Source organism: Podarcis liolepis, assembly GCF_965112155.1.
Source record: "Podarcis liolepis genome assembly, chromosome: 14".
NCBI classification, from domain to species: Eukaryota; Metazoa; Chordata; class Lepidosauria; order Squamata; family Lacertidae; genus Podarcis; species Podarcis liolepis.
In genome coordinates, this window is record NC_139569.1 from 51,003,591 (window position 1) to 51,026,568 (window position 22,978).

General features: G+C 43.1%; 1 protein-coding gene and 1 long non-coding RNA gene across 4 annotated transcripts in view; one reads left to right on the forward strand and one right to left on the reverse strand.

Annotated features, from left to right (window-relative positions):
• The window catches only part of OTUD7A (OTU deubiquitinase 7A), a 117,348-nt gene extending 95,872 nt beyond the window's left edge, over positions 1-21,476 (forward strand). For all 3 annotated transcript variants that reach the window (XM_083475671.1, XM_083475670.1, XM_083475672.1), the window contains 5 exons: positions 403-530; positions 3,021-3,170; positions 16,851-16,965; positions 17,402-17,486; positions 19,856-21,476. In XM_083475671.1, the coding sequence (XP_083331797.1) occupies positions 403-530; positions 3,021-3,170; positions 16,851-16,965; positions 17,402-17,486; positions 19,856-21,280 (1,903 nt within the window). In that variant the 3' untranslated portion in view covers positions 21,281-21,476. The remainder of the gene's footprint in view (positions 1-402; positions 531-3,020; positions 3,171-16,850; positions 16,966-17,401; positions 17,487-19,855) is intronic.
• The window catches only part of LOC310693704, a 354,955-nt gene that overhangs the window by 320,726 nt on the left and 11,251 nt on the right, over positions 1-22,978 (reverse strand). The gene's annotated exons all lie outside the window — the stretch shown is intronic.

Sequence of the window (22,978 nt, forward strand, 5' to 3'; positions counted from 1 at the left end):
TGTCTGAGAAGTGGGGTCAGTCTGCTGGCAGTTAATGATGCAGTCCAGGTAATCTCTCTTTAAGATGCAGTTGGAGCTTCAACCCTTTCCTGGTACCTCCTTTGGGGTGGGGATTCCATTCTTTCTTTGTTGATGCCTTCCTTAACTGATGAACTAGGTGCATTTTGTACTCTGTTATATATACCTCAAGTTCAAAATTTAGCTGTCCTGAGTGTCTTCTGGAAACTATGTAAGCATTTGTTTTATTTACATTAGCTGTTAGGAATAAAAATGGCTTCTGTGTTTTTCATTATATTTGAGTTGAGTTGGAAATGCAGTTTTGCATGAGAAGAAGTAACCGTAAGGACAGGGGTGAAAACTTCTTTAGTTCTGACTTGTGTGCCATTGCACTTGGTTTTCTAGAGTTGACAACTCTGAAGATCCCGTGTATGAGAGCCTAGAGGAGTTCCATGTTTTTGTCCTGGCACATATATTAAGGCGACCGATTGTTGTTGTTGCAGACACAATGCTACGAGACTCGGGAGGAGAAGGTGAGTCATTTTGCTGGCAATTATTTATTTAAAATGTTTTTATACCACCTTTAATAAAATCTTAGGTTGGTATATAGAGTAAATATTAAAAATAGAACAATAAACATACGTATGTAGAAACAGTAAAATATCCAACCTGGGGTTAATTAAAACCATTTGGCGCTTAAAGCCAGAGAAGTCCTGGAGAAAAGACGCTTGTCTTCAGCAAGCATCTAAATGGCGGGTGCCTGACTCAGTTCATATTACACACCCAGAGAGATAGAGAGCCATGTCAGAATAGGCCACAACCAAGGTAGCCTCCTTAGCTGACCTCAGTGGCCAGGCCAGTTGGTAAGAGAGAGGAGTGCCTTCAAGTATCCTGGTCCTAAGTGGTTTTATATATCTACAACAGCCTTAAATCAGGCTCAGTAGCATAATAGCAACTGCTGGATATTAAGGGATATTACCGCATTTTTCGCCCCATAGGACGCACTTTTTCCCCTCCAAAAATGAAGGGGAAATGTGTGTGCGTCCTATGGGGCAAATGCAGGCTTTCGCTGAAGCCTGGAGAGCGAGAGGGGTCAGTGCGCACCGACCCCTCTCGCTCTCCAGGCTTCAGGAAGCTATCCGCAAGCCTTGCAAGCCTGGCAGGAGTTTCGGAGGGCGCACCGTGCTTTGGGCGGGTGTGTGCAAGCCTTGCACGCCCGGCGGGAGGTCCCGTCGGGTGTGCAAGGCTTGGGGCAGCAGTCTGCCGCCTGAAGCACAGGGAACCCTCCGGAGGGCGCCCCGTGCTTCGAGCGGGTGTGCGCAAGCCTTGCGCGCCCGGCGGGAGGTCCCGCCAGGAGCGCGAGGCTTGGGGCGGCAGCCTGCAGCCCGAAGCACGGGGAGCCCTCCAGAGGGCGCCCCGTGCTTCCGGCAGGTGTGCACAAGGCTTGTGGCGGCAGCCGCGGCTGGGAGAGAGGAAATAATTTTTTTTTATTTGTTTCCCCCCCAAAAAAACGAGGTGCGTCCTATGGGCCGGTGCGCCCTATAGGGCGAAAAATACGGTAAGTAAACAAACTCATTTCAGTGGAAACTGTGTTAAACTATGGAACCTGGTAGGTGTGCTATCTACTCTTTTAGAAATGAAGTATTTGTCTAGAATGGCAAAAAGCACGATTTAAAGGCTTCATATAAGTGAACAGGAGTTTTAGTAATGGTGGTAGAATTCCACTGCTGGTGTTTTTCCTGTCCAGAGTGTGTCTGACAATGCAGGTTTTCCCCCTAGTGGTTATTACTTTTATCTCCTAATGAAAAGAACCATTTCAACGCCTGTAATGGCGGCCAGTCCTCAAAGGAGCTATAGGCAGCCATGCCTCAGTATTCCCCTTTCAGCCCTCTCCCTGATCAACAGTTAGGGAAAGGGGAGTGAGAGGTGGCAACTGTAGTACTTCATTCCACCTTTTGTCTCATTAAGAAAATTTGTCTCATTGAGATTCAGTCATTTATGATGTGTAGAAATTTACACATTTCACCCCAAAGTGTGTTTGTGCCTTGGGCTGAATGAGAGATGCTAAATAAGTTCTAAGTGCATCTTCTTTGGAGTAATCGTGGAAACTCTGTGTGATAAACTGAATAAGCCAAAATAATGTAAGATTCAGCAGTGCACATTTGTAGCCAACAATAATTTTTAAAATTGCTGAAAATATTTTGATATCATAAAGATTCAAGGAAGAAGACAAAGAACTGTAACGGAAACTGGTGTTATTTTTGTGCTATGTATGGATATTTCTTTTGAAATTGTTGATTTGTTTTTTCTTTTGGTTATTTAAGTGAAACTCAATAAAAAGAAATTAAAAAAAGAAAAGAAAATATTTTGATATCAGACATTGTTCACTATACTTTGTGTGTCTTATGAATGCAGTAAAGAGAGCAACTATATACAGATCATCCTCGTTTAGGAAAGGCCTGCACAATTTGCAACCCTCCAAGATGAGCATAGTCCAGCAGCAATTCATTTTGGCCTGTCAGCTGCTAAGCAAGCTCTCTTGCGGTTATAATCAAACAGCACCATGCCCAATAGGCCACGTTGCATGATTGTGATGTGATGGGAAATGAATGAAGTAGTAAGGTAAAGGGACCCCTGACCATTAGGCCCAGCCGTGGCCGACTCTGGGGTTGGCCGAGGGAGCCGGCGTACAGCTTCCGGGTCACGTGGCCAGCATGACTAAGCCGCTTCTGGCAAACCAGAGCAGCGCACAGAAACGCCGTTTACCTTCCTGCCGGAGCGGTACCTTTTTATCTACTTGCACTTTGACGTGCTTTCGAACTGCTAAGTTGGCAGGAGCAGGGACCAAGCAACGGGAGCTCACCCCATTGCAGGGATTCAAACCGCCGACTTTCTGATCGGCAAGTCCTAGACTCTGTGGTTTAACCCACAGCGCCACCCGCGTCCCGAATGAAGTAGTACATCAATATTAAAATATTCCTAGTTTCACAACATGTTTGCAAAATCTTGGTTTCTCTTCACAGCATTTGCACCAATTCCATTTGGTGGAATTTACTTGCCTTTGGAAGTCATGCCTAACCGATGTCATTGCTCACCTCTGGTCCTTGCCTATGATCAAGCGCATTTCTCTGCTCTTGTGTCTATGGAGCAAAAAGATCAACAAAGGGAACAAGGTATGTCAAGTAGGAAAGAAAATTGTTTTCTTTTAGTGGAAAGGAATGCAGAGCTACTGTCTACGGGCATGCTATCTGTATGTGCCTATCATAAACGCTATGCTGAGTTAGAAATGATAGCAGCCACCGGCCCGTGTTTTATTAGCCCAAAAATGGGAAGCAAGCAAGGTCCCAACCAAAGAATGGCTACTTAAACTGATGGAATACGTGCAACTTGCAGATTTAACATATAGAATAAGAGAACAAAAAGAATACTATATACGTTTAAAGAAGACTGGAAACTGTTTACTGAATATACAGTGGTGCCCCGCAAGACGAATGCCTCACAAGACGGAAAACCCGCTAGACGAAAGGTTTTTCCGTTTTTGAGCTGCTTCGCAAGACGATTTTCCCTATGGGCTTGCTTTGCAAGACGAAAACGTCTTGCGAGTGTTCCGATTTTTTCCCGCTTCCCCCCCTTTTTCTAAGCCGCTAAGCCGCTAATAGCCTTTTAGCCGCTAATCCGCTAAGCCTTTAATAGCCGCTAAGCCTTTAATAGCCGCTAAGCCTTTAATAGCCGCTAAACTGCTAATAGCGCTAATCCGCTAAGCTGCTAATAGGGTTGCTTCGCAAGACGAAAAAACCGCTAGACGAAGAGACTCGCGGAACGGATTAATTTCGTCTTGCGAGGCACCACTGTATGTATGAAAATTGTGTTCATTTACAAATGCTGGTAGCATTAAGATAAATTTAACAGTGTAAATAAGTTTCGATGGACGCAACAATGGTTTACTGAATGGTTTAGTTCATGTAAAATATGCACGGATGTTTGGTGTGCAAAATGAACCACGGAAAGAGAAGAAGGGAAGTCATTGATTTAAGGTTGTTTAAATGAATATTTTGAAATGTAAATCCGTTCATATGAATCTCTAGAAGGTGTATTTTATGGGTCACACTGTAGTATTTTGAATCATTGCCACCATAGCTTGTAGAAGCGGCAATTCCAAGTTAACATTGTACTCATCCATTGTTGGTGGTGTGATTGGGCAGCGTTTGGTTCTTCCATCTTCCTTGCTATTTTCTCTGATCTGTTTTCTGCATTCTGCCTTTCTAAAAAGTGAAAGGTATACCAGGTAAGTCATTGGTGTTCCGAGGCAGAGGACCCAGACTCCAATTCCAAACCATGGTTTAAGACCCTGACTTGTTCTGAAGCTGGCACACATGGTTTCCTGGTTCAGATGAAATATTGAGCCAATATATGGTTGTCTAAATGTGGCTACTACCTACCTTTCCCTCAACTTCTACATTTCTTTATTTAATGGAACCAGAAATCCTCATTAATCCAGCATCCATGCCAGATAATTCCAGAGAGTTATTGGATATGCCACAAGTTCTCCTCCGCTATGGTTAGGGAAGACTGGTTTAGTCTTTGGACCATATTATGCAGAGCACTGTGTTAAAATGCTAGCACCTTTGGTAAAGGCAACTAGGTTATTTTGCACATGTCTTGTCAACAGACTGGGCTTAGGCTTGCTGTTAATGTAGAGTTGAAGCTTCTGTGTAATCTATGGCACATCATCTGTATTCATCATGTGGCACTGGAAAATGTATCACTGAGATGATGGAAATGTGGGAAATTTCATTTGTCTTGAGCACATTGTTTTTTCCTTAGTGTTTTGATGTTCAGTGGAACAGCTCTCACAACTCTATGGCAAGGCAGCGTGCCGTTCCAATAACTGCAACTCACCGTGCAAATGAAGGAATGTAAAATAGTTAAGATGACATTTTAATTGGACCAGCTTCTGTTGGTGCAAGAAGAGAAGTAGCTTCTTCCCAACATTCATTTCTATATAAAAATGTCTATATCTCTTTGCTATTCAAAATACTAAAAACAGTGTACTAGCTCTATATAAAAAAATTAAAACACACTAGTAAAAGATTCAAACTATGAAAGATCCTCAAAGAATCGCGGCATCTTAGGATGTGTAAAATAAACAAAAAACCTTGGCAAAAGTATTTTCCAGAGATTAGTCAATACAGTGGTACCTCGGGTTAAGAACTTAATTCATTCCGGAGGTCCATACTTAACTTGAAACTGTTCTTAACCTGAAGCACCACTTTAGCTAATGGGGCCTCCTGCTGCAGCTGCGCCGCCAGAGCACGATTTCTATTCTCATTCTGAAGCAAAGTTCTTAACCCGAGGTACTATTTCTGGGCTAGCAGAGTCTGTAACCTGAAGCGTATGTAACCCAAGGTACCACTGTACAGGCTAAGAGACATGCCTCATAACTCCACCAGTAAAGCCTCATGGGCGAGCAGCACCCGTAGCAGGGACTCCTTCCCATAACTTAACAATTCAAGTTCATACTGGGACTGTCATTTCCCAATTTATTCTGGGCCTTCCACTTTAAATGAATCCAGAAGCATGACAAAAAACTATGAGCAAAGTTGGTTAAAGATTAAAATTATTTCCCCCAAACACTAATGTGATAGAAATGTAGTGGGCAAAGATATGAGACAAACAACATCTTCCAGGGTTTTAAGAAGTATGAATAGCAGGAGCACAATACTTTCACCCGGCACATGAATAAATGGTTCCCTCTAGTGTTGTTTTCTGGTCTGAATCCCCATCATCACCACCATGGCTGCTATTTCACTTTTTAAAAATGCATGCGGTCAAGATACCCTGCAGCAGGCCTAGTTTGGCCTTTGTTCTTTTAGCCACAGATGTACTGGAGATCATGGGAAAAGCCTAGCCTTTGGGTAAGTGCCTCCCAATAGTGTCAGGCAAAATTGTTAAGCAAGCAAAGAGAAGAAAGTGGGAGGAGTTTGGCATTGCTAACTAAGAGAGGATATCCTCCCTAGGGCTTCATGCAGGCATATGATGGAACTCAGGGATATTGCAAAGTAATGTCCAGAATGCAACAATTTGTTTGTTTTGTATACTCCAGACTTCTGCTTTTATATATCTGAAGATGCTGAATTCCCACATGAAGACATTTTATACCTTCTAACAGATCTTTTTTATTTCAAGATCCTTTTTCTGTGCAGAGCACAGCTAGAATCAGGCCTCTTGATTTCTAGATCTTGCTGTATAAAGTAAGCAGCTGTTGTGCTGATATTTTTTAAATCATGAGTTTTTAGCTGCCTTTATTCATGAATTTGCCGGTTCAAAGGCACAAGTAACTCTTTCTGCCAAAGGACTGGTTTCCCATAAATGGATAAGTGTGATGGCTTTATTCCAGTGTTGCTCAAAGCATGCTTTGATTTCAACAGTACAAGGAGACACTATGAAGGAAAGAAATGCTGTGATTGTGGGTGCCTACTCAGTAGACATTTCGAAATACATTTTAAAAGATTAGATGATATTCCCTGGCAGGTTGTGGGAAATTGCAGCAAAAGAACAAAGGTAGAAGAAAAATTCATTCTATATTTTTATTTGATCTGGGACCATTTGCAACCCCCTTTCCATATAGGAATGTGGGCCAAGTCCGCTAGTGATTGCAAAGGTGCATCTCTTATTATTAAAAGGATGTCAGTCCTTTCCATGTTTGAATACAGCTTTCAAGTAAAAATTCCAAGCTATAATCTTCCTTCAAGTGCTGTAGATTAAGCTGACAATATTTTTGCTGCTGCTTTTTTGCTACAAGATGTGTAGCCCTTCCAAAATTTATCTCCTACCTAATATCGTTTAGTTCTGCAGCATTGCTCTCTATAGCTTTGAAGCTATTCTGACTTTTGGCTAATTCTCAGAGATGAAAAACCCTCTAGCCAGCTGCATCTTACTGATTAGTGTAATTACCTCTGTGAAGGCTCTACTGAATATGTATAAGATACAAGGGTTGTTGCCATTGAATTTCCACTGCTTCTCAACGGTTCTTACCAATTTTCAATCAGACTCACAGATGTGAAGTTGCCACTTCTTTTACTGGCTGTTCTCATGCACATTTTAGCAGCTGCCTCATGCACAGAAATTTACTGGTGAAGCTTTTTTCCTTTTTCTTTTTTTTTTACTACTTCATGTCACAGCACACTGAATATACAGTGTGGATCATTGAGAACAACTCAATAAGAGGTCAGATTTTCATTCCTGCCCTTTCATTCTCTCTGGTTTTTAATCTCCCAACAGAAACTCAGTATTCTTTTCTCATTGCACATGCTTGGCCCTCATTACACTGCTTTTTTGGGTGGGGGTTATCGCTTTAGGGGTTCCCCTCCAGTGATTTCTTCAAGCATTCTGATACTTCCCTTTTGTTCCTCAGCAGCTCCACCTTAGCTACATTGACACTGCCTTCATAACTAGGTAAAGTGAGTTAACTACTGAAGAGTCTTCAGAACAGCAATAAAACTAGATACACAGGGGAAAGGGAAAGCACAAAGAGACAAGTAAGAACAATAGAGGATGGAAGAAAAAAGCAAATTAAAACATCTCAATTAATTAGGAAAGGAGTAGAAAATTATATATTTCATGAAGTGCTTCTGAAAGAGTGGGAGGGATCAAATCCTATGAATATCTAGAGCAGTGTTTCCCAACCTTTTTTGGGCAAAGGCACACTTGTTTCATGAAAAAAATCTCGAGGCACACCACCATGCCAGATGGGGAAAGGTCACTTTTTACTTATGTAAAAAAAAAAAAAAATAGTAACAGCATAGAAGGTAATGGTTATCTCTTTGACATCTGGTGGGAGGGCATTCCACAGGGCGGGCGCCACTACTGAGAAGGCCCTCTGCCTGGTTCCCTGTAACCTCACTTTTCACAGTGAGGGAATTGCCAGAAGGCCCTTGGCACTGGATCTCAGTGTCTGGGCTGAACGATGGTGGCGGAGACGCTACTTCAGGTATACTGGACCGAAACCGCTTAGGGCTTTAAAGGTCAGCACCAACACTTTGAATTGTGCTCGGAAAGGTACTGGGAGCCAATGTAGGTCTTTCAAGACTGTCGTTACGTGGTCTCGGCGGCAGGTAGCAGCGCTCACAGCTTACGGACTGCACCGTGTAACAGGTGTCTGGCCCAGCAGCCTAAGGCGGACAAGCCACTGAAACAGGCATTCAGAATCCATTCATTTCATAAAACCTGCAGGGCTCAATCTCTGTGTTTGTGTATGTGTGCGTTTCTGTTTTGCCCAAGGGTCTGGGGGTGGGAGAGAGCTCTTTAGCATGATGCTTTTAAAACAATTAAATTATCAACAAACAAAGCTGATGATACGAATAGCAACGTCAGGTGCTACCGGGGGGGGGGGAGAAGGGGGCCTACTCGGAAGTAAATACTGCGTCCAGGCGCAATTAGCGCTGATTTAAGGTGCACCAAGACTGCCTAAAAACCTCACCAAAGATATGCAACAAAGCGCTTCATTGCAGAGGGGAGAGTTTGTGCACCGTGGAGGCTGGAGGGCTTCTATTCTACATGCGGGGGTTGGGGGGGCGAGGAAAATGTGCTTCGTGGGGGGGCGGGGAAGGCAAGAAAAGGAGCTGAGCTCTAACTATAGGCTCCCACGCTTGAGCAGGCCCGACTCGGTGGGGCGGACCACCCTCTCTCCTGGAGGAGGAGGAGGAAGAGGAGGAGGAGATTCCCATCCACGGCGTGGCCTCCCGCGCTCCTGAACGGGAAATCTCTGCAGCCCAAGACTCTCCGCGAGGCAGCTCCTCCCTTCCTGCCTTGAGCCGCCGCCAGCCGCGCCCCCCTCCCCAGTTATCTGCTGCCTGCCAAGCCCCGCCCCTCTTCATTGTCCTCCCCTTCTGTTTATTCCCCTTCCTCCATCCCTCGCTTTTTTTCCTCTCTTTCCTTTTTAAAAAAAATATTTTCTCTTCCCCTTCTTTTTTTCCACCCTTTCTTTTTTCTCTTTCTCCCCCCCCCTCCCCGCCCTCCTGGGTTAAAGGATTTGAGCAATGGGTCTGGAGGTGGAGCTCGTCGGAGGATTAGCCTGACTCGCCCGCCTCCCTCCCACGGCACACTAGGCAACGTCCGGCGGCACACTAGTGTGCCGCGGAACACCGGTTGGGAAACACTGATCTAGAGGCAATGAGCTTCAAACTCTGTACAAAAGACTATTTTTTAAAATCCATATTTTGCCACTAAATCTTGTTACAGAGCAGATTGAACTAAATGAATCTCAATGCCTTTCCCATTTCAGAACTGCCTCATGGGATGCCATTTACTTGCTGGTGTCAAGAGCAAGTAAGGCAATGAGATTTTGGAGGCTTTTTAAGGCAACAGAGATGGAGACAGGCATAAATTTTACAATTATGCCATGCCAAGCACTTTCCCATGGTTTAATTCCATGCTGCTAGTGTTGTCCTTTAAAGGTCTGCAAACACCCATGTGACCTGGTCTTTTAAATGTTATGAATGTGAATATCACCTCCCACAGTGTTCCAGTAATGTCTGGGGTACGCTTATGATTGGGGTGTGGGGAGAAACAGAAGGCTTTCACCTAGCAACTGGGGCTGGGGTTGGGCACCCCTCAATGGAAAAGTGTGACAGAGCCTGCAACTCCCCAGCTGAGCAGCCTCAATCCGGATCCTGCTTGCAGGGTATTTGGAGCTCGCTCTGCTGGGGGGGGGGGGTAGGAGCCTTCCTGACCTCTAGCTGAGCATCACAAGGGAGCCCAATCTCCCCACTGCTCACCAGGACATTGGGGCTTCCACAGTGCCCTTTCTCAGCATTGTATAAGACTCCTAAAACACTCCTAGGTTTAAAAAATAACAACTTGCAGGCTGGGGTGGGGTTAATAGAGAGCTGCTGTTTGGGAAAGCCAGCATAAAAACCACACATTATATCTGGCAACGCATGCGCCCACTTATGAATTGTTAACAGCAGGCTGTTGGAGCAATGTCTGCCATACTACGTTTTAGATATTTAGGATTCTATTTTTAGGCATCTTTCCCGTGGAGTAATTTAAAAATGAATGTGAAGACACACAGCCCACATGTTTATTTTCAAGTGCTTGCAAATTAATATGAAACAAACGTTCTATTTAAAAGAAGCCATTGAAAAATGCTAGCTCTCTGCAGCAGTGGCTGATAATATTTTCATGACTCTTCTCGTATTAGGATGAAGCAAACAGTGATGCGAATATCTTGAGAGAAAGTTACACAGCAAACCATCCCTTTAATGGGAGGAGAGGCTGAATACATTTCTGTGTTTTATTCCTGGACAGCTCGAAAGCAGCTCTCCCATTGCATGCTCTCATAGGCCCGGCCCAGCTTGAACTTCTTTTAGCATGAGACACGTGAGAGGTTTGTAGAATAATCCGTACATCACCCCTTCAAGAGCTGCTGTGTGCAAACACAGGTGAGCTTCTGCAAACTTCTGGCTTTTGACGCAGTTAACTTTATAACTGGATCTAACTGTCCAAGCTCAATAAATAGTGAATGCCATTATTGACAGGGTTTGCCTTTCCAAAGCATATTCCCTACTATGCTTCTGAGCTTTTTATGCAAATAAAAACATGCAGAGTTCTTTGCAACTTTGACTTCTAGCGATTGACTTTGTTGGTACAGTCATGCAGAATACGGCCTCTAATGAAGAATGCAATCATTTATGTTTTCCTTGGGCGAGAGAAATAACCTGAAAAGACATTAGCTGTAGCCACTAAAAGAAAATAGGTTGTTTCAGTTTCTTTTGTTTTGGTTGTCTTGAGATGGAGAAATCTGTTTTTGTTTATAAACCTTTATTATCTGTTCTAGGAACTAGGAAAGGTCCTAGAACAGAACAGTCGGTCTGTGAGCACTTAGAAGAAGAGCGCTATGATAACTAAGACCCAGCATGGGTTTCTCAAAAATAAGTCATGCCAGACCACTCTCATTTCTTTTTTTGACAGAGTAGCATGCTTGGTGGATCAGGGAAATGCTGTGGACATAGTGCATCTTTATTTCAGTAAGCCTTTTGACAGAGTCCCCCATGATATTCTTTGAGGAAGCTGGTAAAATATGGGTTGAACGAGGTAACTGTTACGTGGATTGGTAGCAGGTTGGTGGAATGAACCTAAAGAGTACTCATTAATGGTTCCTCTTCATCCTGGGAAAAGGTAACCAGTGGGGTGCCGCAGGATTCTGTCCTGGGTCCGTTGTTGTTGAACGTCTTTATAAACAACTTGAATGAAGGAATTGAGGGGATGCTCATCAAATTTGTAGATGACAGCAAACTGGGAGGGGTAGTTAATGCTGCCAGAATCAGACAGAATCAGAATTCAAAATGACCGTGACAGATTGGAGAACTAGGCACAAGCTAACAAATGAATTTCAGTAGTGACAAATGTAACGTTCTGCACTTGGGGAGGAAGAACCAGATGCACAAATATAAGATGGGGGACACCTGGCTTACTAGCAGTACATATGAAAAGCATCTAGGGGTCTTGGTGGACCAGAAGCTTAATATGAGTCAACAGTGTGATGCAGCAGCCAAAAAAGCTAATGCTATTCTAGGCTGCATCAACAGAAGTATATTGTCCGGATCAAGGGAAGTAATAGTACCACTCTGTTCTGCCTTGGTCAGACCACACCTGGAATACTGTGTCCAGTTCTGGGCACCACAATTTAAGAAGGATGTTGGCAAGCTGCAAAGTGTGCAGAAGAAGGCAACCAAGATGATCAAGGATCTGGAAACCAAGCCTTACGAGGAGTACTTGAAGGAGCTGGGTGTGTTTAGCTTGGAAAAGCGGAGACTGAGAGGAGATATGATAGCCATATTCAAATATCTTAAGGGCTGTCACCTTGTTTTCTCCTGCTCTGAAGGGTAGGACTTGAACCAATGGCTTCAAGTTGCAAGAAAGATTCCGACTAAACCTCAGGAAAAGTTTTCTGACAGCAAGAGCTGTTCGACAGTGGAACAGACTCCCTGAGAAAGTGGTGGACTCTTCTTCCTTGGGGGTTTTTAAGCAGAGGTTGGATGTCCATCTGTCATGGATGCTTTAGCTGAGATTCCTGCATTGCAGTGGGTTGGACTAGATGACCCTTGGGGTCCCTCCCAACTCCTAAGATTCTATGACAACATTGCTTTTGTGCATGTGAACTGGTTCTGAACGCAGATGGCAACTATGGCTGTTAAAGGATTTGTGCTACATGCTGTCTGAATCAGAGTGGGTTGCTGTGATCTGGTGCCACCTGGTGAAACCGTACTAATGTTACAATCTGCTACATTTTTACCTGTGACTGCTATCTTCACCAATCCTGGAAAAATACTTTCTCTTGCAAGAGGCCTTTCGGTAAACTCTTATAGTTTTCTATTTTTTAAGATTCTTGTAACCAATTTCTATATAAATGTAGCCCTGACATTCAAATACGTACATCCAAAAAGTGTGTAACCTTTTGAAATAGTTTATTTTGCATAGTGACTAACAGACTGAGCTGCAAATCAGGAAGTTCCCAGGTCAAATCTCAACTCTCCTGTGAGCTTCTTGAGGGGCCCTAGGCAAGCCACGGTTTCTCAGCCTGTTTCCCCACCTGTAATATGGGAGATAATACTACATACTTCCCTTGTAAGAATTGCAGACAGAAAATGAATATGACATGCGTTGAACATTTGAAAGCAGTATGCGCGTGTTAAACATTATTATTTCCCCTGACATTTAGTGTGTTCTCTCATTGTAGCTGTCTTACAGTAAGCAGGATACCTAATTTACAGCTATTCAGATACTTTAGTCTTTGCCTCCAAGTTTGTCACCAAAACTGTTCGTTGGGGGTGTCCCCGTCCCCCCGTCCCCCGATAGCCTTGATGAATTACTTTGACCTGCATTGCCTGTGATTTTGCAAATCCAAAGATTCTGGAAATGTGCATGGCCGAGTGTTTGCACAGCAAGAGCACCTATAGTGGCTTTTAGTAGCACAGCAGCAACAGAACACATAAGAAAGCTGAGTCTTTCATTCTTTTTTTAAAGGCAGTTGTACAAAAAACCTCTAAAATGTATGTGGTAGTTTCTGCAAAGTGCCTCAGTATTGTTGATAGCTGTCACCAGTGTTATGGAAATACCTCCTTCCCCAAAATGCATTCTAAAAAAATGGGGAGGGGGATACCAGTTCCCAGAAATAAATGGGAGGTAAAATGAAGATAAATAATTTGAATTAAACACATTCTTTGCACATTTATATAACATTTTCATTGTGGCACAAATTGCTAGAGGGCATTATATTATTTTTCAGCACTTGAGGCTTGAAGAATTGTGGTATTTCTGGCCTCAAAATGCTTGTTTTTATTGAATGTTAATTAGCACAAGGAAGAATACACTTTCAGTGTTTCTCTTCTCAACTGAACAAATTGCTGTTACAATTACATCTGCTTTTTTGCAATAATGTTTTGGCAATCATTCTGTTTTGCCAGTAAGTATTTAGTGGTGCCAGTTTATAGTTTAACATTCTCCTTCTTCAGCCCACAGTTGCAATAAACAGGGAAGTTTGTAATCAATTTCTGTGTGATCTGTCAGCCCTGCTGCCAACACTCTGGGGTGAGCAAGGACCAAAGATGAACCTAGTTCCTGCAGGCTGGCTGCACTGCCCTCTTGCTAAGTAGCCGCATTTGCATGGGTGATACATAACGATGTTTTGAGAATGCTCTGCCATCCAGAATCTGGCCTAATTGCCTTTCTCTCAAGCAGGAGTTTGACCGTTCTTTCAGGTGTAAGGTCGGCATTGTCTTCTCTCAGATCCAGATTTAGAAACATTTTGAGATTCTTCCTCTCAAGTCAGACCAGTACACTGCGACATTGCTGGTGATATCATTTATTTGGGTGGAGCCATACTATTTAAGAACTGTTCTTTGGAGCAGATCCATACTATATAAAGGAAAAACTAATGTTTTTTTGTGCACTCTGGGCGGCTTCCGGCAGAATATTAAAATACAATTCATCAAATATTGAAAGCTTCCCTAAACAGGGCTGCCTTCAGATGTCTTCTAAAAGTCTGATAGTTGTTTATTTCTTTGACATCTGTTGGGAGGGCATTCCACAGGGCAGGCACCACTACTGAGAAGGCCTTCTGCGTGGTTCAGTGTAACTTCGCTTCTTGCAGTGAGAGAACTGCCAGAAGGCCCTCGGAGCTGGACCTCAGTGTCCGGGCAGAAAGATGGGGGTGGAGATGCTCCTTGAGGTATACTGGGCTGAGGCTGTTTAGGGCTTTAAAGCTCAGCACCAACACTTTGAGTTGTGCTTGGAAACGTACTGGGAGCCAATGTAGGTCTTTCAAGACCGGTGTTGTGGTCTTGGCGGCCGCTCCCAGTCATCAGTCTAGCTGCCGCATTCTGAATTAGTTATAGATTCCGGGTCACCTTCAAAGATAGCCCCACAAAGAGCACATTGCAGTGGTCCAAGCAGGAGATAACCAAAGCATGCACTACTCTGGCAAGACAGTCCACGGGCAGGTAGGGTCTCAGCCTGCGTACCAGATGGAGCTGGTAGACAGCCGCCCTGGACACAGAATTGACCTGCACCTCCATGGACAGCTGTGAGTCCAAAATGACTCACAGGCTGTGCACCTGGTCCTTCAGGGACACAGTTACCCCATTCAGGACCAGGGAGTCCTCCACACCTGCCCGCCCCCTGTCCCCCCAAAACAGTACTTCTGTCTTGTCAGGGTTCAAGCTCAATCTGTTAGCCCACCATCCATCCTCTGATTGCCTCCAGACACTCACACAGGACCTTCACCGCCTTCACTGGTTCCGATTTAAAAGAGAGTTAGAGCTGGGTATCATCCGCATACTGATGAACACCCAGCCCAAACCTCCTGATGATCTCTCCCAGTGGCTTCAAGTAGATGTTGAAAAGCATGGGGGAGAGGACAGAACCCTGAGGCACCCCACAAGTGAGAGCCCAGGGATCTGAACACTCATCCCCCAACACCACTTTCTGGACATGGCCGAGGAGGAAGGAGCGGAACCACTGTATAACAGTGCCCCCAGCTCCCAGCCCCTCTAGATGGTCCAGAAGAATTTCATGGTCGATGGTATTAGAGGCCGCAGAGAGATCCAGCAGAACTAGGAAACAGCTTTCACCTTTGTTCCTAGCCCGCCGGAGATCATTGACCAGTGTGACCAAGGCAGTTTCAGTCCCATGATGAGGCCTGAATCCCAATTCGAAGGGATCCAAATGGTCCGCATCCACCAGGCATGCCTGGAGTTGTTCAGCAACCACCCACTCAATCACCTTGCCCAAGAATGGAAGATTTGAGACTGTGCGATAGTTGGCCATACTTGCCGGGTCTAAAGATGTTTTTTTAAGAAGCAATTTAATAACCACCTCTTTCAGTGGGTCTCGGAAGGCTCCCTCACAGAGAGAAACATTCACCACCCTGCGGAGCCCATTGCCCAGCCCTTCCCAACTCGCTTTTATTAACTAGGATGGGCAAGGATCAAGGAGTCAGGTGGGCAGTTTCACACGTCCACATCTTTGGAGGTAACAGATTTGAATTGATCCCACGCAACTTGACTAGATAGGACTCTGGCACTCTCCTGCCCTGGTCCTACTCCCATGGTGGTGTCTACCTCTTTCCGAATATGAGCGACTTTATCTGCAAAAAACTTTACAAAATCATTGCAGGAGATCTTAGGGTGCTTACTGAGCCCCGATGACACAAGTGGTTCCATTAAATTGTGAACCGCCTGAAAGAGTCTCCTGCTTCTGTTTTCTGCCGATGCAATAGAGGCGGTGAAGAAGGTCCTCTTTGCCGTCGCTTTCGCCACTTGGTAGGCTCAACGCTGAGCTCTAACCCTTGTCCCGTCAGATTCAGAATGAGTTTTCCACCACCAGTGCTCTAGCCGTCTCAGCGATTGTTTCATCGCCCTTAGCTCTAGGGAAAACCACGGGGCTGTCCGGGCTCCATGCAATCGGAGAGGGCGCTTCGGAGCCAGACAGTCAATAGCCCTGGTTAACTCCGCATTCCAGTGGGCGACGAGGGAATCAGCTGAGAGGCCATCAACGTGGGATAATTTTGCTAGATTTGTGGTTGCAGCCTGAAAACTGAGAAGAACATTCATCGAAGACAATGTGGTGGACTGTAAAGTCTGATCGACAATGTAATATTAGAAATTGATTTGTGGAGGTCTGCACTTCAAGGTATAGATGTATAACTTGCTTATCGCTTTATTTTAACAGTGTACCTATGCATATTCTGCACAGGTTGCATAGAACACTTTTATTTCCTTTTTGGTTGAAATGACCAGGATGGTCACAGCAACTAAGATTTAGTGTTCAGAGACTGGTATTATGACTCAGTAAAATCTGGAGTCAATAGCCTACTAATTATTTGGGGTTATATTCCACTTTCCTTGGAGGTTGCAGGTGAATGACAGTATATTGTAAATGAAAGTGAAAGCAGAAGAGTATAATTTCAGCTTTCAAAACATTTGCTTTAACCCTGTCCACCAAACCAAAAGAAAAGAAAAGGTTTGTGTTCATTTTGTCAAATGCTTTGGCTAGAGATGTGGTCAGTCTGAGATCTACGAAAGAGGCTATGGTTATCTCATATTATAATATCCTAATTGCCATCTCTGAGAGCTGATGACTATTTTTCTTCATCATGAAAAAAATCACATGATATACAAAGGTGTCACTGTTTGCAAAATAAGCAATTTCTTATGAAAAAAAATACAGTGTTTAACACAGTGTCTTGAACAAATGCTTCTAAAATTCTTTCCCCCTTTTCTTCAGCCAACTGTTGTTTCTCATCCTTTTCCCACCTAATTTCTTCACTTCTGATCTTTTCCTCTTTCCTTCAGCGGTGATCCCTCTGACTGATTCTGAACACAAGTTACTACCTTTGCACTTTGCGGTTGATCCTGGGAAAGATTGGGAGTGGGGGAAGGATGACAATGATAACTCCAAGCTGGCCAAGTAAGATCTCTTTTAAATAATTAACACTTCAACACCTTGTGGACATCTGTGTGCCTAAAATGCCTGGTAACCTTTGATTAGCCTGCCCTTTTAAAATCAGTTCTTAGAACAAATAACTATATCGTTTTTGAGCCACATACATCTCTTGCATAGTTCACTAGCTGGGTGTGGAGTTTTGCCATCTACAAAATGCCAGTTGGTTGCCCCAGTCTGGCAAGACCAATGTGAGGCTGCAAATTTCCCATAGCAAGCCCAGTGTAGGACTATTTCTTTCCCCCCTAGCTTATTTCCTTAAGAGAGCGTGGGGATCTGTAACTGAAAGTACTCTTGTTAAACCTGATATTTTTTTCTGTTTTTGTTGATTAAGTGTGATTATATGGCTGTAAATTTTCAGTGATTATATGGTATGTGGTCTTTCCTCTTTTTCCTTTCTTAGTTTGATTCTGTCTCTGGAGGCAAAGCTTAATCTTCTGCACAGTTACATGAATGTAACCTGGATACGCATACCATCGGAAACACGGGTAACCCTTTTATTCTCCATACGTAGCTTGAGAGAAATAGGCCCCAACTGTGTGATCTCATGAAACAGATGATCCTGGGTTAGGCTCCCATCACTAGCGCAGCAGAATCCATTGCACCCTTGCTGTGTTGGGCTAGCGGTTCAGGGAAGCTCCTTTGGGAGGCAGGGGCAGGGAGAGGCAAGGTCCACGTCCTCTGCCTCCCTAGAATTAATGCAGCACTTTCTGACACACAAAAATAGCCATGCACTACTGTGACTGTAGCAGCAATGGATTAGACGGTTGTTATGTTTTTATCACTGATGTTTTGTAATGTATTTCTAATGTTGTACACCATCCTAAGATCTTTTGATAAAGGGTGGTATATAAAATTGCTGTAGTAGTAGTAGTAGTAGTAGTAGTAGTAGTAGTAATAGACTGTACTGTGCATAGATTAGAAAGGAAAAAAGATCCAAATAAAGCAGCTGTCCTTCCTGCTGCTTTTGGTTGTAAATTCTGCCCTCTGTCACGGCATATGAGATGGTCAAAACCAAAGAGTAATTGGCCAGCCTTTCTATCCATTGTCTGGGGAAAAGGCTGAAAAGCAGAATTTGTTCTGCTCCTTGCATTTGTGCAGTTCCACATTTGAGAGTGTGGATTCTCAGGTCCAAATATCAGAGCATTCTAGTGGTTTGACAAAAGTATAGGGACTATCAAATGTGAGACTGCAAAGTTGATCCCCAAGGTTGTCAGTCAGGGGTAAGCAAATTAAGAGTTTTCATGTGCACAACAGGGAGCTTTGGGGAACTGAATATATTCTCTGAAATATCCCACTTATCATACTTGTTAATCATGCCTCTCAGTTTTTTTCATAAAGAAGGACGTTATTATTGCTCAGTCATGCTCCAGCCAATCATGAGTTGGCATGTGCTTGAAAATTTATGTGTTAATTCAATGTCCAGGACCAATTTCCATAAAGGTTATCATGTTTCAGTTTAGCTTCTGGTAATTACGGTAGTAGTACTTTTTATTTTACATGATAGGAAGGCTCTCTTGCCATTTCTATATTAGCCTTTTCAGACTAATGAAATTGTCAAGAAATCACACACATCATCCAATGAGAAATATGGTCAGGTGAACTGGTTTTCAATCATTGCCCGTTGTGAATAATTTGCAAGATTAATTTCATAGGGTTGCCTAGTTGTTCATTAGGTGTTCATTAGGTCAAGATGATCTGCAAGTTGCTTCCACTTCATATTTTCTTAAAATATATCATGGCAAGCACAATCTTTTACTCAACTGCCCTTTTTCTTATATAGGGATGGTAATCTGAAAAAATGTTGATACTTTTTTTGCCTAGCATTAACTAATTTTCTTGACCCAGAAGAGTAGGTGAGCAGAATTAGGCAAGTAAAAACAATCTCAATTTCTTTGAGATAGGAGGATATCTGTTTAGGAGTCTTGGAAATGAATGTTTTGAAATGTACTTCTATAGTTACACTGAAAATTACTTGCACCACATCCTATATTTTCAGGTATAAATGTGAACGGCATTGATAATTGAATTATTGCACAATTTGCTTTTTAATCCCAGATCAAATATTGCCGTCCTAATAATTTTTTTAAACATCCCTTGCTAAATACCCGGAGATTGGCTTCTGTATTTGTGTTATCTTTCATTTTGCATCTCTGATGCCATTTATACTGGAATGTCTCCTACAACGTAGCCTTTCCACACAGAATGGTCATCAGGACTGAACTTTACTATTGCTATCCTCCATATAATCCAAAACAGTGTCCCATGAGCACTGAGCAGGAGTAAACAAGAAACAACAGACCAGATTATTTCAGATATGTTGAGCAAGAGAACCAAGCATGCTGCATAAAAAATTCCAGGAATACTAGCTGATCTATTTGAGGAGAGAAATTCCCTCCTAACCCATCACCCATCAACTTAAAAATCAGAAAATTTGTAGTGAAGAGCATATCCATTCTATCTAACATCATATTGCAATGGTTCCTGATGTTTCAGATGTAGAAAAGCATACAAAAAGATGCACTGTTTTCAGATTTGGCTTTTACCATCTTGAATATGCTGTGGAATTCACAGCAAACATCTGAAGTTTCAAGAGAATGACTTCCCAAAAGGACAGTCAGAGAAATCTGACAAGCTATTATAAACCTGGATCTAGGAAGTTTTTTCCAAAGATTAACCATCTGTTAATGTAATTGTGACCCCTTAGTGTAATGACCTTATGTGCAGAACCATTCTTTTGAAGACTTGCATTTTTCAAATGCTAAATATCCTGAAAAACTGCATTCCAATGTAGAGAGGATCTTACTGCAGGAAACCATTGTGTAATTTCTAATTGTTAACTTACTTCTCTTCATAGGCTCCTCTGGCTCAGCCAGAATCTCCCACTGCGTCAGCAGGAGAGGATGTTCAGTCTCTCGCTGATTCCATGGACTCCGACAGGGATTCCATCTGCAGCAATTCTAATGGCAATAATGGGAAAAATGGGAAAGAGAAAGAAAAGCAAAGGAAGGATAAAGAAAAAAACAGGGCTGATTCAGTTGCAAACAAACTTGGGAGTCTCAGTAAAACTCTAGGCATCAAGCTCAAGAAGAATATGGGTGGGCTTGGGGGACTAGTGCATGGCAAAATGAGCAGAGCAAATTCAGGAAATGGGAAAAATGGGGAGATCATTGAGAAAGTCAAAGAGAAGAAGTCCAAGTCACGCAAAGGAAGCAAAGAAGAATCTGGCCAGTCTGCAAGCACTTCTCCATCTGAAAAGACAACCCCCTCTCCCACTGAAAAGACAAGCATTTCGCCTGTTGAAAAAATGAATTCTAAATCTCCTTCAGATAAACAGTCAGACCCATGGAAGTACAGTACTGATGTGAAGCTGAGCCTCAACATCTTGAGAGCTGCCATGCAAGGGGAACGGAAGTTCATCTTTGCTGGCCTCCTCTTGACCAGCCATAGACATCAGTTCCATGAGGAGATGATTGGCTATTACTTGACCAGTGCCCAGGAGCGCTTTAGTGCTGAACAGGAACAGAAGAGGAAAGAGGCAGAGAAGAAGGCTACTCTCAATGGATCGTCATGCAGGAAACTGGAGCAAGAAATGTACTCAAAAGAGAAGTTGGAAGCATCTCCTCAGGGAAGGGCATCACCAGTCTTGCCTCAAAGCCATACGACTCAACTGGTTTTAAAGTTTAAAGACCGTACTAGTCCCACACCAGGGTCATTTTCGTCACCTAGCAATGGTGCCAAGAAAAGTGGACCCATTCCATTGTCTGCCCACTATAGCCATACGCCCCCTGTTCAGAGGCAAAGTGTCATCCACTTGCACGATGTCAACTCCAAGCCATCAAGCTTCCAGGATGATACCTACAAACCGGTGGTTGGCACCTTAAAAACATGTGCCACATATCCCCAACAGAACCGGTCATTGTCTTCACAGAGCTATAGCCCAGCCCGAATAGCAGGCATCCGTACTGTCAACACAGTGGAGTCACTGACCTATGTTATGCCTACGGACCACAAGTCACAAACATATACCAATGGGTTTAATACCAGTGACATCAGAGACTGCTTGGAATATGCCGATGAGGATGCACCGCAAACCTGGTTGAACAATGACAAAAATCGAGGCAGGAGCACAGTTAGCCCGATATATTCAATCCAGCAGAACCGCTGCAAGAAGGAGAACTGCTCTTTTTATGGTCGCCCCGAGACTGAAAACTATTGTTCCTACTGCTATAAGGAGGAGCTGAAACGCAGGGAGCAAGAAAGTAAGGGGCACCGACATTGAAGGTGATGGAGCTCTTCCCATGAATATTTATTTCCTCCATTTTCTTACTTGTAAGGTATGTGGCAATGGATTACAGGAGGAAGGAAAAGAGAATCCTGCAGAGGGATCTGTGGGGAGAAAGGTCCAGCTTATTTGTTTTTCCCCTGCAGCAATGAAAAACTAAGAATTAATTTATCATAAAGAGTTTATTATTTTCCATTTTGTCAGTGTCTTTTTTACATACACTGGTAAGCTGAAAGGTTCTTTACTCCTTTGTCAGTGCTGTGTATACGTTTGGTCAAAATTTACTAATGGTGCCTGAATTTACACTGACATCACTCAGGTAGTAGGAAGATAGGGAAAAAGTCATAATAACTGGAAATGTGGTATTGTAATAAGATGTGTCTGTTTCATTCTTTAGCGCCATCTCATCTGAAGAAATATAACTTTTTTCATAGCTCTTTCCTCTTCCTTTAAAAATTGGGGGAAGAATAGTAATTTGCATATAGTTCATACTAACATGCTAACATCCTTGCTTGTATTATTTTAGTAGTCCTGTTTTCTCCACAGATACACAAATGAAAGCCTGGATTCATTAGCAAGCTTCTCTTACAAAACACAAATTCTTGGTTTTATTGATGTAAGCAACTCCAGTTTTGTACTGCACAAAATGTCCAAGAATGAAATGCTTATCCTCCAGATGACATATCTATTTTATTTTTAGACAGGGCTCAAGCCCTCATGGTTGAAAATAAGTACTTTACAATTCAACAGTTGGGCAATTGGATGACCGAACCACTGCCTCAGTAGCTTTGCAGTCCTGTCTTACACCTCATTCGGTGCAACCACATAGCCAAGTGCCCTGTATCTCACTGATCATATCCTTTCCTTGGTCGTTTTGACCAGTTTATCAACACTGCTTATTGGAACCACATTATTTAGCTATTAATTCCCAAGAATTAAAGAATTAAAATATTGGCATATGCAAGAGTTCATATTTTTATTATTCATATAGCACAATGTAGATTTGCTACCCCTTTGCAGAGAAGACAAAAATTGTTACTGTTAATTTGCACATGTGTTGCAGGCAACTCCCTGTTTGCGCAGGAGTTGTATTCCGGGTCTTTGCGCACATCAGCTGAAAACGAAACATCGGCAGTCGTGCGTCAATTGAACATGGGCAAAATGGTCTTAAACACTTACAAGGACAGCTCATGGATTTGTGTTTAAAGTCTGCTCTCAAATTTGGCCCTCTGAGATGAGTACTAGACAGTGCAGATGATGAAATCTAAACACCATTGCAAAGACAAAAATGAAGCAAAGATTGTAATAGTTCAAAACTAGACAGAATAATTTAGATAACCTCTACGCCTGGTGACCTTCAGACGTTTTAGATAAGAGCTGAATGTAACACTGGTGTCTACAGTAGGGCTTCAGTTGGCATTGATATAAACATGTTTGCCTTCTATCTATTTTGTTTCTATCAAACCACCAAATAGCATACTTCATAATTTATTACAGGCCTCAGCCCTCCGGTGTATACTCTGCATGAAAGTCTGCCCTCAGTGCAAGATTCAAGAGCACATTTAAGCTGTGAGAGTAGAGTACGGTGCCATTAAGAACCAATATACCCCGACTATAGAGCAATCCCAATGTTGGCTGGCTCCCCCAGTCAGCATTGTTGCCTTTGTATGATCTGAATTAAATTCCACTTTACTC